Source organism: Chlorocebus sabaeus, chromosome 2, assembly GCF_047675955.1.
Source record: "Chlorocebus sabaeus isolate Y175 chromosome 2, mChlSab1.0.hap1, whole genome shotgun sequence".
Taxonomy (NCBI): domain Eukaryota; kingdom Metazoa; phylum Chordata; class Mammalia; order Primates; family Cercopithecidae; genus Chlorocebus; species Chlorocebus sabaeus.
The window spans coordinates 66,925,164-66,941,036 of record NC_132905.1 but is presented as its reverse complement, the minus strand read 5'-3'; the positions used below and the strand labels follow the sequence as shown (position 1 = coordinate 66,941,036).

At 49.4% G+C, this 15,873-nt stretch overlaps 1 protein-coding gene and 1 long non-coding RNA gene across 11 annotated transcripts in view; one reads left to right on the top strand and one right to left on the bottom strand.

The window, feature by feature from the left end:
• LOC119622625 (uncharacterized) overlaps positions 1-15,873 on the top strand; it is a 79,459-nt gene that overhangs the window by 41,532 nt on the left and 22,054 nt on the right. For 2 of the 3 annotated variants that reach the window (XR_005239232.2, XR_012090475.1), the window contains one exon: positions 12,400-12,796. The exons of the other annotated variant lie outside the window; for it this stretch is intronic. This is a non-coding gene — a long non-coding RNA (uncharacterized lncRNA). Of the gene's footprint in view, positions 1-12,399; positions 12,797-15,873 lie in introns of those variants that run through there. 3 annotated transcript variants of the gene reach the window in all.
• Positions 10,187-15,873, bottom strand: part of DLGAP4 (DLG associated protein 4) — a 230,765-nt gene continuing 225,078 nt past the window's right edge. For all 8 annotated transcript variants that reach the window (XM_007964068.3, XM_007964089.3, XM_073009472.1 and 5 more), the window contains 3 exons: positions 13,956-14,047; positions 12,791-12,946; positions 10,187-11,986 (listed from right to left, as the gene is read on the bottom strand). In XM_007964068.3, coding sequence (XP_007962259.2) covers positions 11,768-11,986; positions 12,791-12,946; positions 13,956-14,047 — 467 coding nt within the window. In that variant the 3' untranslated portion in view covers positions 10,187-11,767. The remainder of the gene's footprint in view (positions 11,987-12,790; positions 12,947-13,955; positions 14,048-15,873) is intronic.

The window sequence follows — 15,873 nt, the reverse complement described above, 5'->3', positions numbered from 1 at the left end:
AGGGCTCCCGGGCTCAGGGTCGCCAGCAGCAGGAGGCCAGAAGGATGGGGGCGGGAGCCGGAGGGGCTAAGGAGCAGGGACCCCTTGGTGGCTCCCCATAGGCCACGTGGGGTGTCGGAGGGTTCTGAGCAAGGAGTGACGACTTGGCTTGGGTTTTGACGGAATCCTTTTGGGTGATGTGTTGAAAATAGCCCAGAGGGGGCCGGGTCCCCGAGCAGGGGACCTGTGAAGAGCCGACCCAGCAAGGATCAAGGTGATCCGGACTAGCGGGGAGGCCGAGGGACGAGTGCAGAAACTGTTTCCGAGGTGCAGCCGGGAGGATGCGGGTGGATTGGAATGGGTGTGAAAGAGAAGGGTCAGGGTGGACCCTGAGAGTTTTGATCTGAGCTACCAGAAAGATAGAGCTGCCATTTCCTAAGATGGGTTTGCTGTGTGGAGCAGTTTAGGGATAAGAAACTCTATCTTGGACAAATTATTTTTTAAAAACTTTATTTTGAAATGATTTCAGACTTAGGATAAAGTTACAAGAACTGTGCAAAGAACCCTGTATACCTTCATCTGGATTCTCCATTTGTTACCATTGGGTTTTATTATATTTTCATCTTGCTTTCCATATACATATATATAATACATATACATACATTTATATTTATTTATTCCCACCCCCAACCATTTGAGAGTTTCTTCCATACATATGTCCTGTTATCTCTACGTGTTTCAGTGAGTACTTCCTAAAAAGGAGATTCTCTTAAATAAGCCTAGTACAATGATAAAAGTCAGGACAGTTTTCACATTGATTTAATTACCTAATTCACAGTCCGTATTCAGGTCATGCCGGTTATCCCAACAGTGTCCTTTAGAGGAATTTTTTCTGGTCCAAGAGCCAAAGTAAGATCATTTGTCATCACGTTTCTTTAGTATCCCTGTTTTAAATTTTATTTTTTGATTGTGGTAAAATCTACATAACATAAAATTACCGTTTTCAGTGTTGTTAAGTGTACAGTTTGGTGGCATTAAGTGCAGTCACTTTGTTGTGTGACCATCACCACCACCCATCTCCAGAGTGCTTTCATCTTCCCCAGCCGAAACTCCCTGCCAGTTAAACACCGACTCCGCCTTGCCCTCTTCTCCCCGCCCTGGCAGCCATCGTTCCTCTCTGTTTTCTGTGAGTTTCTCTACTCATTGGAGTCTCATGTAAGTGGAATCATATAGCATTTGACCTTTTGTCACTGGCTTATTTCACCCGGCATAATGTTCTCAAGCTCCAGGTTCATCCATGTTTAGCGTATATCAGAATTTCTTTTTGGGGGTGGGGGGTCTGTTGCCCTAGGTGGCATGCAGTGGCACAATTATAGCTCACTGCAGCCTTGACCTCCTGGGCTCAAGCAGTCCCCCTGCCTCGACCCCCTCAAGTAGCTAGGGCTGCAGGCATGCGCCAGCACACCCAGCTAAGTTTTCTACTTTTGTAGAAACAGGGTCTCCCTGTGTTGCCCAGCCCGGTCTCAAACCTCTAGCCTCGAGCAGTCCTCCCACCTGGACCTCCCAAAGTCCTAGGATTATAGGCCTGAGCCACTGTGCTTGGCCCCGGCTAATTTTTTAAAAATTCTTTTTGTAGAAATGGGGTCTCGCCATGTTGCCCAGGCTCTCGTCCTTTTTAAGGCTGAATGATACTCCATTGTATGCATATTTTGTTTATCCATTCATCATGGATGGACCCTGGTTGCTTCCACTTTTTGGCGATTCTGAATAATGCTTCTGTGAACGTGGGTCTCTTCAAGTTCCTGCTGTTGCTTTTTTAACCTGACATTGTGAACATATAAGTCTCTGTTTTCAATTCTTTTGGGTATATGCCCAGAAATGGAATCGCTGGATCAAATGGTGGTTCTATTTTTAACATCCTGAGGAACTGCAATAACTTTTCTGTAGTGGCTGTACCATTTTCAGTTCCCATCAACAGTGTACAAGGGGCTTGGTGTGGTTGCTCTTGCCTGTAATCCCAGCACTTTGGGAGGCCTAGGGCGGATCACTTGATACCAGGAATTTGAGACCAGCCTGGCCAGCATGGTGAAACCCCATTCTCTACAAAAAGTACCAAAATTAGCCAGGTGTGGTTGTAGATGCCTGTAATCCCAGCTACTCGGGAGGCTCAGGCAGGAGACTCACTTGAACCCGGGAGGCAGAGAGGTTGCAGTGAGCCGAGATCGTGTCGCTGCACTCCAGCCTGGTGGACAGAGTGAGACTCGGTCTCAAAAAAAAAAAAAATCTTTGCCTATTTAAAAGAGCTGGGTTTTTTTGTTTTGTTTTTTAAGATTCTAGGTGTTTTAAAAATATATTTTGGATATTAATCCCTTGATATGATTTGCAAATATTTTTCTTATTCTACAGGTTTTCTGTATTTTAAAGAAAATCTTAAATTGTTATCTTTTATAAACCGTAAAATTCACCTATGAAATGTACAATTCAGTGGATTTAGTGTATCTACAAAGCTATGTAATCACCACTACTGTGTAATTCCAGAGCATTTTAGTAAGTAATCGCCCAAAGAAACTCTGTACCTGTCAGCAGTCATTTCTCATTCTCCTCTCATCCCAGCCCCTGGAGACCATGGATCTACTTTCCCTCTCTATCAGCTTGTTTACTGTAGAAACCTGTTTTTGTGTTTTGAGATGGAGTCTTGCCCTGTCACCCAGATAGGAGTGCATGGGGCTCACTGCAACCTCCGCCTCTTGAGTTCAAGTGATTCTCCTGCCTCAGACTCCCTAGTAGCTGGGATTACAGGCACCCGCTACCACGCCCAGCTAATTTTTGTATTTTTAGTAGAGATGGGTTTTCACGATGTTGTCCAGGCTGGTCTCGAAATCCTGACCTCAAGTGATCTGCCTGCCTCAGCCTCCCAGAGTGCTGGAATTACAGGCGTGAACCACCGCGCCTGGCCAGCTTGTTTCCTCTAGAAACGTCAAACAAATGCAGTCATACAATGTCTGGCTTCTTTCACTTAGCGTAATGTTTTCAGGGTTCATCCGTGTTGTAGAATGTCCCAGTACCTCAGTCTTTTTCATTGCCAAATAGTATTCTGTTGTATGGCTATATGCTACATTTTGTTTTTGCATTTGTCAGTTGATAGACGTTTGGGTTGTTTCTACTTTTTGCCCATTATGAATATGGTGCCGTGAACATTAATCTGCAAGTTTATGTGTGGATATACGTTTTCACTTTCTCAGGTATATAAGAGTAGAACTGCTGGGTCTTATGGTAACGCCTCTATGTTTAACCTTTTAAGGAACTTCCAAACTATTTTGCACAGTGTTGTACCATTTTGAATTCCCACCAGCAGTGTATGGTTCCAGTTTCTCTACTTCTTCACTAATACTCGTCTGTCTTTGTATTAGAGCCAGAGTCTCACTACGTTACCCCAGGCTGGACTTGAACTCCTGGGCTTAGCAATCCTTCTACCTCAGCCTCCCAGGTAGCTGGGACTACAGCTACCTGGCCCTGCTTGTCTTTTTAATTCTAGTCATCCTATCAGGTGTGAAGTGGTATCTCATTGTGGTTTTGATTTGCATTTGTCTAGTGACTGAAGATGTTGAGCATTTTTCACATGCTTATCATTGGAGATTTGTGTGTCTTCTTCAGAGAAGTGTCTATTTAGGCTGGCCATGGTGGCTCACGCCTGTAGTCCCAGCACTTTGGGAGGCTGAGGCAGGCAGATCACCTGAGGTCAGGAGTTTGAGACCAGCCTGGTGAACATGGCAAAACCCTGTCTCTACTAAAAATACAAAAGTTAGCTGGGGGTGGTGGTGGGTGCCTGTAATCTCAGCTACTCGGGAGGCTGAGACACAAGAATCACTTGAACTCAGGAGGCGGAGTTTGCAGTGAGCCAAGATCGTGCCACTGCACTCCAGCTTGGGCAACAGAGTGAGACTCTGTCTCAAAAAAAAAAAAAAAAAAGTGTCTATTTAGATCCTTTACCTATTTAAAAATTTGTCTTTTGATTTTGAGCTATAGAAATTCTTTATATATTCCGGCTATTGCACCCTTGTCAGATACATGAGTTGGAAATATTTTCTCCTATTATGTGGGTTATCCTTTCACTTTCTTGATAGTGTTCTTTGAAACACAAGTTTCTTTTTTTTTTTTTTGGAGACAGAGTCTTGCTCTTTCACCCAGGCTGTAGGGCAGTGGTGCGATCTCGGCTCACCGCAACCTCTGCCCCCTGGGTTCAAGTGATTCTTTTGCGTCAGCCTCCCGAGTAGCTGGGACCTGGCTAATTTTTGTATTTTTAGTAGAAACGGGGTTTCACTATCTTGGTCAGGCTGGTCTTGAACTCCTGACCTCGTGATTCACCGGCTTCAGCCTCCCAAAGTGTTGGGATTACAGGCGTGAGCCACCGTGCCTGGCTGAAGCACAAGTGTTTTTAACCTTGAAGTTTAGTTTATCTGTGTTTTCTTCGGTTGTTTGTGCTTTGGTGTCATACCCAAGAAATCATTGCCTAATCCAAGGCTATAAATGTTTACACTTCTGTTTTCTTTTAAGAGTTTGATAGTTTTAGCTTTCAGGTCTTTTTTTTTTTTTTGAGACGGAGTCTCACTGTGTCACCCAGGCTGGAATGCAGTGGCCTGATCTCAGCTCACTGCAAGCTCCGCCTTCCAGGTTCATGCCATTCTCCTGCCTCGGCCTCCCGAGTAGCTGCAGCTACAGGTGCCCACCACCACGCCCTGCTAATTTTTTGCATTTTTAGTAGAGACAGTGTTTCACTGTGTTAGCCAGGATGGTCTTGATCTCCTGACCTCGTGATCTGCCCACCTTGGCCTCCCAAAGTGCTGGGATTATAGGCGTGCGCCACTGCGCCAGGCCCACTTCTGTTTTAAGAGTTTGATAGTTTTAGCTTTCAGGTTTTTTTTTTTTTTTTTTTTTTTTTTTGAGACGCAGTCTTGCTTTGTTGCCTAGGTTAGAGTGCAGTGGCGCGATCTCGGCTCACTGCAAGCTCTGCCTCCCGGGTTCACGTCATTCTCCTGCCTCAGCCTCCCGAGTAGGTGGGACTACAGGTGCTCGCCACCACACCCAGCTAATTTTTTGTATTTTTAGTAGAGACGGGGTTTTACTGTGTTAGCCAGGGTGGAGTTTTCAGGTCTTTAACCCACATTGAGTTAATTTTGTATATGTTGCAAGGTAAGGGTCCAGCTTCCTCTTTTTTGCATTTGGATATCCAGTTACACTAGCACCATTTGTTGATACTTCTTTCCCCATTGAATACCTTGGCACTGTTGTCTAAAGTCAGTTGTCCATTAATGTATGGGTTTATTTTAGACTCTTAATTCTGTTTCATTGATATATATGTCTACCCTTATGCCAGTACTACACAATCTTGATTATTTATTTATTTTTTGAGACAGGGTCTTTCTCTGTCACCCAGTATGGACTACAGTGGTGTGATCACAGCTCACTGCAGTCTCAACCTCCTGGGCTCAAGCGATCCTTCTGTCTCAGCCTCCTGAGGAGCTGGAATTATAGGCACGTGCCACCACACCTGGTTAATTTTTGTATTGTTTATACAGATGGAATCTCACTGTGTTGCCTAAGCTGGTCTGAAACTCTTGGGCTCAAGTGACCCTCCTGTCCCAGCCTCCAAAAGTGTTGGGATTATAGGCATGAGCCACTGTGCCCAGCCTTGATTACATTAGTTTTGTAGTAAATTTTACATTTCCATATGAATTTTAGGGTCAGCATCTCAATTTCTGCAGAAAAGGGAGCTGGGATTTTGATAAGGGTTATGTCAAACCTGTAGATTAATTTGGGGGAAGTATTGCCATCTTACCAATACTAAGTCTTCCAATCTATGAACATTGGAAAATAAGTAATTTGTGGTGTGCTCCTTTGGGACTGTGAATATTCTGTTCCTTATAAAAATTTCAACCAATACTTTTTTTTTTTTTTTTTTTTGAGACAGAGTCTCGCTTTGTCGCCCAGCTGGAGTACAGTTCATTGGCGATCCCAGTTGTACTGGGATCTCAGCCTTCTCTCCCATGTAGCTGGGATTACAGGTGCATTCCACCACTCCCAGCTAATTTTTGTACTTTTAGTAGAGATGGGGTTTCACCATGTTGGCCAGGCTGGTCTTGAACTCCTGACCTCAGGTGATCCACCTACCTTGGCCTCCCAAAGTGCTGGGATTACAAGCGTGAGCCACCGCACCCAGCCACCAGTACTTTTAACATCCATGGATGATTCCATTATTACAATATGATGGTTGCCAAATGGTTCTTTTCTTTTGAGACCTAGTTTCACTCTGTTGCCCAGGCTGGAATGCAGTGGTGGGATCTCAGCTCACTGCAACCTCTGCCTGGGTTTAGGGGTTTTAAGCAGAGGGTGATGCAGTCAGCCAGCATTTTGAAAATTCCCCTTGGCCGGGTGCGGTGGCTCACACCTGTAATCCCAGCACTTGGGGAGGCTGAAGTGGGCAGATCACGAGGTCAGGAGATCGATACCATCCTGGCTAACATGATGAAACATCGTCTCTACTAAAAATACAAAAAAAAAAAAAAAAGAAAGAAAGAAAATTAGCCGGGCGTGGTGGCAGGTGCCTGTAGTCCCAGCTACTTGGGAGGCTGAGGCAGGAGAATGGCGTGAACCCGGGAGGCGGAGCTTGCAGTGGGCCAAGATCACGCCACTGCACTCCGGCCTGGGCAAGAGAGCGAGACTCTTTGTCTCAAAAAAAAAAAAAAAAAAAAAAAAAAAAAATTCCCGTGGCCACCATATGGTAGGGCCAGGGGCGGCAGCAGAGACCACACCAGCTTTCAGATCAGCCACAGATTCAGATGGGCAGGAGACTGTTAGAATTTCTGTCGCAAAGCCCATTCCACTGCTGGTGCTAGAAATCTCATCTCAGTGGGTCTGTCCTCCACAGCATTTGCCCACGCAGGCTCCGCGTGGTACTTGGCCATCAGGCTCCTGGTGACAGTGGCTTTGTCCTACTGTCCTGTCTATAAGGTCTGGGCGCCCAGTGCTGTTCCCGGTGGTAGCTGAGCCTTCTCTGTGCTGAGTATGGAAACATGCAACCCTGGGGAGCTTGGGGTTCTGTAAGGGAAACCTGGGCCATGTAGGGCTCTCAGGGACCCACAGGTGGCTGACAGTCTCCTGTCCCCTCTGCCACCTATGTGGTCATATCCTGCAGCCTTTAGGAGGGCGCTTCCTGTCTGTCCCCGTCCTGGTCCCGTTTCCTCAAGGACTAGACTTTGGAAACACAAGCTGAGGACTCATTCCCAGCGTCTCTGGGAAGTTGCTGTCAGCCTTTCCCTGAAGTGACAAATGCGTCCCTGATGGAACAAGGTGCAAGGACATGGGACATCATCTAAGTTATATTTTTGTGAAAACCATTTAATCTGAATCTGGCCATGAAAAAACATAAACCCAGATGGTGTACCATTCTATAGAGTGTGCTTGGATACTTCAAAAACACCAACATTTCAGCCTAGCGCAGTGGCTCATGCCTAAAATCCCAGCACTTTGGGAGGCCGAGGCAGGCGGAGCACGTGAGGTCAGGAGTTTGAAACCAGCCTGGCCAATATGGTGAAACCCCGTCTCTACTAAAAATACAAAAATTAGCCAGGCGAGGTGGCTCATGCCTGTTAATCCCAGCTACTTGGGAGGCAGAGGCAAGATAATCACTTGAACCCAGGAGGTAGAGGTTGCTGTGAGCCAAGATCATGCCACTACACTCCAGCCTGGGTGTCGCAGCGAGACTCTGTCTCAAAACAAACAAAATAAACCAAAAAAACCAATTAAAAAAAATAATAATAAAACACCATCAGCATCTCGAAAAACAAAACCAACAAAGTAGGGAAATTTTGATTTGTAAAGAGACTAGAAGGACATGGTGGCCTGGCACGTTGGCTCACACCTGTGATCCCAGCACTTTGGGAGGCCAAGGCGGGAGAATCACTTGAGCCCAGGAGTTTGAGACCAGCCTGGGCAACAAACTGAGACTCCATCTCTACAAAAAATTTTAAAATTAGCTGGGCATGGTGGCATGTACCTGTGGTCCCAGCTACTTGGGAAGCTGAGGCAGGAGGATTGATTGAGCCCAGTTGGTTGAGGCTGCAGTGAGCCATGATCACACCACTCACTGCACTTCGGCCTGGGCGGCAGAGTGAGACCCTGTCTAAAAAAGAAAGAAAAAAAACCAGACAGACATGGTAACTGAAAGCAGTGACTGATCCTTAATGGGATCCTGGATGGATAAAAGGGAAAAGGTGTAAGGGACAAGGTTGTGAGGGCACCTGGCGTATGGACTGTGCTTTAGGCCATATTAATATGTGCACTGAGTGTTCTCCTGGGTAAAGGAGGGGCTCCCTGGAACATTCCTTTCTTAAGTTTGAGGGTGGTGATGGTGTTGTGGTTGTGCAGGAACGTCTTTGTGCCTGGGAGTTGCGTGATGTGTTTTGCAGTGAAATATCAGTGTATGCCACTGACTCTTAGATGGCTCGCAGGGAAAACGATGTGTATGTATCCGAGAGGGATAATGCCCTTATGAGCGAAATATCGGTAGTCGGTGATTCTGGCCGCCGGATATGTGTTCATTATTATACTGTTCGTTCAGTGGAGGGGGCATCTTCTCTACTGCTGTGCCAGGAGGGCTGGGCGTGGGGGTCCAGATTCTGTACATCAGACACCCCTACCCCATCTTGTGCTTAATAGAGAGTGCAGGATCCCTCCTGAGACCCTAATCTAACCCTCAAGTCCCTTCCCCTGCCACAGGAGAAGCAGGCTCTGAAAGGCTTAGGGTCCATCCCCAATCCCCATGGCCCATCCGGGAGAGCTGGCTGCTGGCTGCACCCCTGAACTTCTGCTTCAATGCCTGATGCAACCGGAAACCTCTTCACTTACCCTTCAAGTCACCGCCAGCTGGGTTTCAGGGTAGGGGTAGGTCTGGGAAGGTGCCAGCCCCAGAGTTAATCTGAGCCACCTGTGGTCACCAGATGCTCCGTCACCACTAACAGGTGTATTGGGGTCTGGCCACAGTTGGGATGGGCTCCCAGGGACCTCTCTGGGGAGGGCAGGGCAGCCTGAACAAAGCTGCTGGGAAGGCAGGGTCTGTGCATCCACTGGGCCTGAGGTCATGAGCTTCTTGGCTGGGTTGGGCCAAGGGAGGAGACCAGGAATCTGTGGCTCCAGAGCCTGGCCAGAGAACTTCCTAAAAGGCATGTTCTGGCCCAGTGCGGTGGCTCACGCCTGTAATCCCAGCACTTTGGGAGGCCAATGGGGGCTGATCCTGAGGTCAGGAGTTCAAGACCAGCCTGGCCAACAGGGTGAAACCCCATCTCTACTAAAAATACAAAAATTAGCCAGGCATGATGGCAGGCGCCTGTAATCCCAGCTACTCAGGAGGCTGAGGCAGGAGAATTGCTTGAACCCTGGAAACCCAGGAGGCAGGGGTTGCAGTGAACCAAGATTACACCACTGTGCTCCAGCCTGGGTGACAAAGACTGTCTCCAAAAAAAAAAAAAAAAGGCATGTTCCTACCACCAGGGCTCGGCACCTCCTGCTTCTGTGTGGACTGCGTGCCGTTCCCTCCCCCAAAGCTGGCTACCCACTCATCCTTCCAGTCTCTACCAGAACACTCCTTCCCAGGTTGGGTTTGGCAGTCGCCCTGCGGGGTCCTGCAGCCTCATTCTGCTGTGTCTTGTTTTTCACCACCTGTCGTTGACTTGACCTTGTCTGTCACGTTCAGTATGTCTCCCTCACCAGAGTGAGCTCTGCCCCAGCACTGGGCCTGTAGAGGTGCTCTGGAGATGCACTCAGGGCTTGCACCCGACAGAGTGGCAGCAGCCGCAAGGCAGGGGGATACTGAGTACCACGCCCTGGAGAATGTGCAGACTGTGGATCTGTGGGGAGTGTAAACTGTCCTCTAGGGTGGTCTTTATCAGCCTATCCTTGCTTCTGTGATAGCGTCTATCTTTCAAGGGTTTATTTCAAACAGGAAGCTGGTAAGTGCACACTCATTTTCGGGAGAAGGGACTGTCAGCCCCGTCTTCCTGTCCCAGATCACAGAGCTGGCATGTGACAGCTGGCATCCTGGCTGGCACTCGCATCAGGCTGTCTCCACAGAGCTTGCCTTTTGGGGGGGGTCTGGCTCAGTTTCCTGGGCCCACTCTGCTCATCCCCCTGCAATAATGCCACAAGCCCTTGGTACACGTTACCTCATTTATTCTCACAACATGCCTGTGAGGTAGGGAGGGGCAGGGACTGTCCCCGTTTTACAGAGGAGGAAGTTGAGGCACACAGAGGTCAAGTGACTTGCCCAAGGTCACAGACGGCGGCCAAGCTGGAAATGGGCCCCGGAGCAGGCCCTTGGTTCACCTGGGGGAGTCCCCCCTGCAGCAAGCGCCAGCCAAGAGGATGTCTCGGATGCCAGAGAGGCGCATACACAGCGTAGAGCAGCCCCTCGGGTACTGAGCTGGCTTCGGGGCTGAGCCCCTGCCCTCCCCCACCCCGCCCTGCAGGCCCAGGCTATTGCAGCTCAGGGCTCGTGACACCATGGGAGTGGGATTGGGGGGCAGGAGAGAGAGAAGGATAATTGGGGTAAAAAAAAAAAATTGAAAACTCAGAGGCTGGGCAGATGGGCCCTTGGGCGTAGGGGGGAGGGGGTGGAGACCAAAAATAAAAGAGGGCTGCTTACACACAAGGTATGTATTTTTACACACACTTGTACACACACCTAGATATAGTACGTGTAAAAATATATGCTATTCACACACCCGCCTCCTGCCAGGTGCCCCGAGAGCCAGCGGCGGCGGCGCTGGGTGGGCATGGGTGAGCAGATGGGCGTTTGTTAAATATACACTCTAAGGTCTATGTGCATATGTACACATACATACAGACACCGCCGCCCGCCCCTCGGGCACCAGACACAGGCGCGGCTGAGGACAGCCCCTTGGAAGCCACTCTGAGTCCTAGATTTTGCTGAAGGAAGAAGGGGCTGGAGAGAATAAAAAGGCGGGAGTCTGGAGTGTGGTAACTGTGGCTACGTCTCATTTCCCCCTCCAAGACTAAAACCTCCCTCATCTGCTCAGTGGTGAGTCCTGCCTGACACTGCCCAGGGCTGGCGGGGCACCTCCCAGTGAGGCGCCTCCATCTGCGTGTGTGTGCGCGCATGTGAGGTTGTGTGTGAGCACTTGGCGGGGGAGGGAGGGGACGCGTGTCCATCTCTCTGTCCTCTGGGCCCTCAAACCGCAGAGAGGGCTGAGACCCAGAAAGCCGCTTGCCACAATGGTGACCACTGTGTGAGCTCTGAAGGGAAAAGAGAAAAACATAAGAATGAAAATCCAAGGTCAGAGCGGGGGGTAGCCGGGGAAAGGAGGAGGGAACATGGCAGGTGCCCAAGGCTGCCCTTGGACTGTCGTCGTCTTGTAAACAAGCTAGTGTGAGTTCTCGTCAGATAGAAGGAGTAAAAAGACCGCAGTCTGGAGGCTGGGCCGGGAGTTGCCGACGTCCATCTATCTAGTCCACCACGGCCAGCAAGAGGAAAAAAAAGTTTTCTAGTTTCGTGATTTTTGTTGATTTTTTTTTTTTGTGAGTAAAATTTTCATAACCTAAAGCTGGGAGGGACCCAAAAAAGCCAAATGTGAGCCCTTGTATGCGTCAATTTGAAAGTTGGCTCAGGGTCTCTAGACAGAATAATCATAGCAAAGGTTGAGAAAACTCTGTTCCATTCGCACTTAGTTTTTGTGGTTTTAATGATTTAAAATCATTTCTTTCCTCCTGCACGGTCTCAGAGCCTGGTCTGGGCCTCCGGGACATAAATCTCGATGCTGTCTGCACTCTCGGTGGCTGAGTTCTGCCGCACAGAAGCTGCCCGCTTCGCCGCCAGGAGTCTCTTGCGGGCCTCCTGGCGCTGCTTGTCGCTGGCGTCTGAGGCCTTGTCGCGGCTCACTGCCGGCTTGGATTTGGCTGGCTTCTTCGGGACCGGAGGGGGTGGTTTCTTCTCTTCCTTTAGTGAGACAGTGAGGAGGGAACAAAAATAAAATAAAGGTGCCACGTTGTGTGTGGCGCTACCCCCACCATATGCTGGCAGCTGGAGTCTCCACCCCAGCTTCCCCGCATCGGGCACAAGCAACACACACTTGGAATCAGGAAGCCACGAGAAGTGATGACAGTGGGAAGAGCACAAGGCACAGGAACGGAAAGCAAGCCTAGACTCCGAAGGTGCTTGAGCAGCAGGATGGGCAGATCCCCGTGTCCACCCTCATGTTGAACCACCAGGAGCTTGAGACTCAGGCAGGAGCTAGCCAGAGTACAGTCAGAGACTTAAATTTAGGGCCTCGGGTCCCATTTTACAGGCTATTCTAGGGGAGCAGACAGGGCCATGGTTCAATAGGGGTCACTGGTTCTGTTGGTTTGCAGAAAGAGGCCTCAGGGAAGAGGCTGGCTACCAAGAAGTCACAGAACTGGCTCCAGACCCCAGGACTCCTGGCAGCAGGGCCCCAGGACAAGGGACCACTTTGCTACCTCCTCTGTTATAATGTGACTGAGGCTGTGGGCGTGCCTCTCCCAGGACCCCCTTTTCTGGACATGCAGGGCAGGACACATGCTTCAGGGGCAGCCTCAATTATACGGAGCAAGCGGCATGCTAGACAAGTGCCAAGCATGGACCCCACGCAGTGATGGACGTGAGCCCCCAGCTCAAAGACGACACACGGAGAAGGGAGCCAAGCAGCACTGACCGATGTGGGCAGCGTTATTGCCGACCAGGAATTTGTCCCTGGACTTCCCCTCCGCACTGCTCCATGCTCACCTTCCTCTTCTCGGGGGTCTCCACCAGCTGCCAGCTGTTGGCCTTGAGGTGGTAGAGTTCATCGAACTTCATGCTGATGTCCTCGATGGACAGCTGTAGCAGGTCCCAGAACCCTGCCAGGTCCTGGGCTGTGGGGCGTGGGTTGGCATCAGGGTTCTGTGGGCCAGATGGGGATCAGTGGGGCAGGCTCAGCAGAGGCTTGTCCTGCTCACCCGACCTCCCCGTCTCCGACCCCGCCATCTCCGCTTCCCCCGCCGTCTCCGCTTCCCCCGCCCCGCGCCCTGCTGAAGCATGTTTCCTCTGGCCCCACCAGCACCCGAGGGGGCTCTTGAGGCCTAGTGTCTGGGTCAGTATCTGTATGAATGAATCTAAGCCACTTCTGGTCAGCACCAGCCTTAGTGGTGGAGATCCTTGGGGATAGCCTATAAGGCTGTGGTGAGGAAAGCACTCCTGTCCCTAATGTATGCCAAGCAGACAGTTGTTTTGCAAGGAAGAAATACAAGTTTTTGGCCATGGTGTGTGTGACACCGATTGCCCCATTCACTCCCAGGTGGGGAAGATCACGGAATCCGTGTTGTCTCCCTCGTGTCACTCTGTTCCATGACAATGCAACCCCCAGGTCTCTGCAGGTCTTGGAGACAAACATTCTCCACTGCATCCCGCTGGGAGCACACAGATTCCCACAGGCAGAACAGCCCAGGACTTTGCTTTTGACCCCAGCAGGGCCAGCCCTCCTAACAGGTAAGAGGGAGGGAGAAAGCCAAGCCACCAATCCCAGCAGTGGTATTTCTTTAGTTCTTACCTTGAATGTCTTCTTAGATACAGAAAAAATATACATATATATATATAATTTTTGAGACGGAGTTTTTGCTCATTGCCCAGGCTGGAGTGCAGTGGCGCGATCTCAGCTCACCACAACCTCCACCTCCCGGGTTCAAGCGATTCTCCTGCCTCAGCCTCCCAAGTAGCTGGGACTACAGGCATGCGCTCTCGCCCCCTTTCTTGTGCTAGACACTGACACACATTGCCACTGTCCTTCCAACCCCATGAGGAAGCCGCACTGTTTGTTACAGAGGAGGGCACAGAGGCTTCGCGGGGCTGGCAGAGTGTAGTGGGCAGCCAAAGGCTGGAAGCCCTGCTGTGGAGGAAGAAGAATCACACTCACCAAGTTTTGCTCACAGAGGCCCCGGAACTGCTGGAATTTCTGGGACATCAGTAGCTGGGCACTGCCCACTGCACTGAGGACTTTTCCTAAGACTGAGAAGCAGAGGGTGGGAAGACTGATTTAGCACAGCACAGCATTTGTGGGGACGGCATCATGCTTTCTCCCCCCGCACTCCCTTAGGGTAGAACTCATTATTTCATGATGGTGGTGGTCTTCATTTTACCTACACATTAGTCCATTCTCATTGAGAAAAACATAAACAATATAAAGTGAACCCCATCCCATTTCCTGAGGATATTTTATGGCAAGAAATATGAAAACTGGCCGGGCGCGGTGGCTCAAGCCTGTAATCCCAGCACTTTGGGAGGCCGAGACGGGCGGATCACGAGGTCAGGAGATCGAGACCATCCTGGCTAACACGGTGAAACCCCGTCTCTACTAAAAAATACAAAAAACTAGCCGGGCGAGGTGGCGGGCGCCTGTAGTCCCAGCTACTCGGGAGGCGGAGGCAGGGGAATGGCGTGAACCCGGGAGGCGGAGCTTGCAGTGAGCTGAGATCCGGCCACTGCACTCCAGCCTGGGCGGCAGAGCGAGACTCCGTCTCAAAAAAAAAAAAAAAAAAAAAAAAGAAATATGAAAACTGAGTATAAATGTAAAACATTTTCCAGAAAAACATAAGAAGGTCTTAAGAAAGAGAGGCCGGGTACAGCGGCTCACGCTTATAATCCCAGCACTTTGGGAGACTGAGGGGGATCACCTGAGGTCGGGAGTTAAAGACCAGCCTGGGCAGCATGATGGAACCCCATCTCTACAAATACACAAAAATTAGCTGGGCATAATGGCAGGTGCCTGTAATCCCAGCTACTCAGGCGGCTGAGGCAGGAGAATCATTTGAACCCAGGGGGCAGAGGTTACAGTGAGCCGAGATCGTGCCACTGCACTCCAGCCTGGGTGACAGAGCGAGACTCAATCTTTAAAAAAAAAGAAAAAGAAAAAGAAAATTTGATTAGACTCAAATATTTTTAAGAAACTGAAGCAGAACTCTTCTCAGAAAAGGAACTAGGTCTAAGTTTTACAGCTGAGGTATTAAAAACTTTCAAGGAACAGGAAATCCCCTTTTTATATATTCTGTTCCAGAGATTAAATAAACATGGAAAATGATGCAACTTGTTTTAGGAACTCTGACAGCAGATAGGACATGCCAAGAATGGACCACTTTCACTAACATAAATGTAGGAGTCTTAAAGTATAAACAAATAGGATCTATCAGAAGAATTGTAAAAAAATAAACATCCTAATTGATAAGTATTTAACCCAGGAATACAAGGTTGATCTTGTCTTGTGACTTCCAGTTTTAAAGTGCTGGCATCAGCCAGGCATAGTGGCTCATGCCTGTAATCCCAGTACTTAGGGAGGCAGGAGGTCCCCGACAAAAACAGAAAAAATTAGCTGGGCACGCTGGGGTGCATTTGTGGTCCCAGCCACCTGGGAGGCAGAGGCTGTGGTGAGCTTGGACCATGCCACTGTACTCCAGCCTGGGTGACAGAGTGAGGCCCCCTGCCTCAAAAAATCATAAAGTACTGGCACAGCCGGGCACTTTGAGAGGCCTAGGCCACGTGGTAAAAGCCCATCTCTACAGAAAATACAAAAATTAGCCAGACATGGTAGCATGTGCCTATAGCCCCAGCTACTTGGGAGGATCACTGGAACCAGGTAGATTGAGGCTGCAGTGAGCTGTGATGACAGCATTGCACTCCAGCCTGAGTGACAAAGTGAGACCTTGCCCCCACCACACACAAAAAAGGTGCTGGCATAAAGACAATGCTACCCATCCCCAACCCCCTTAGAAATCACTGAAAAGCAAACAAAGTAAACAAGAAGGGGGAGGCTGAGGTGGGTGGATCACAAGATCAGGGGT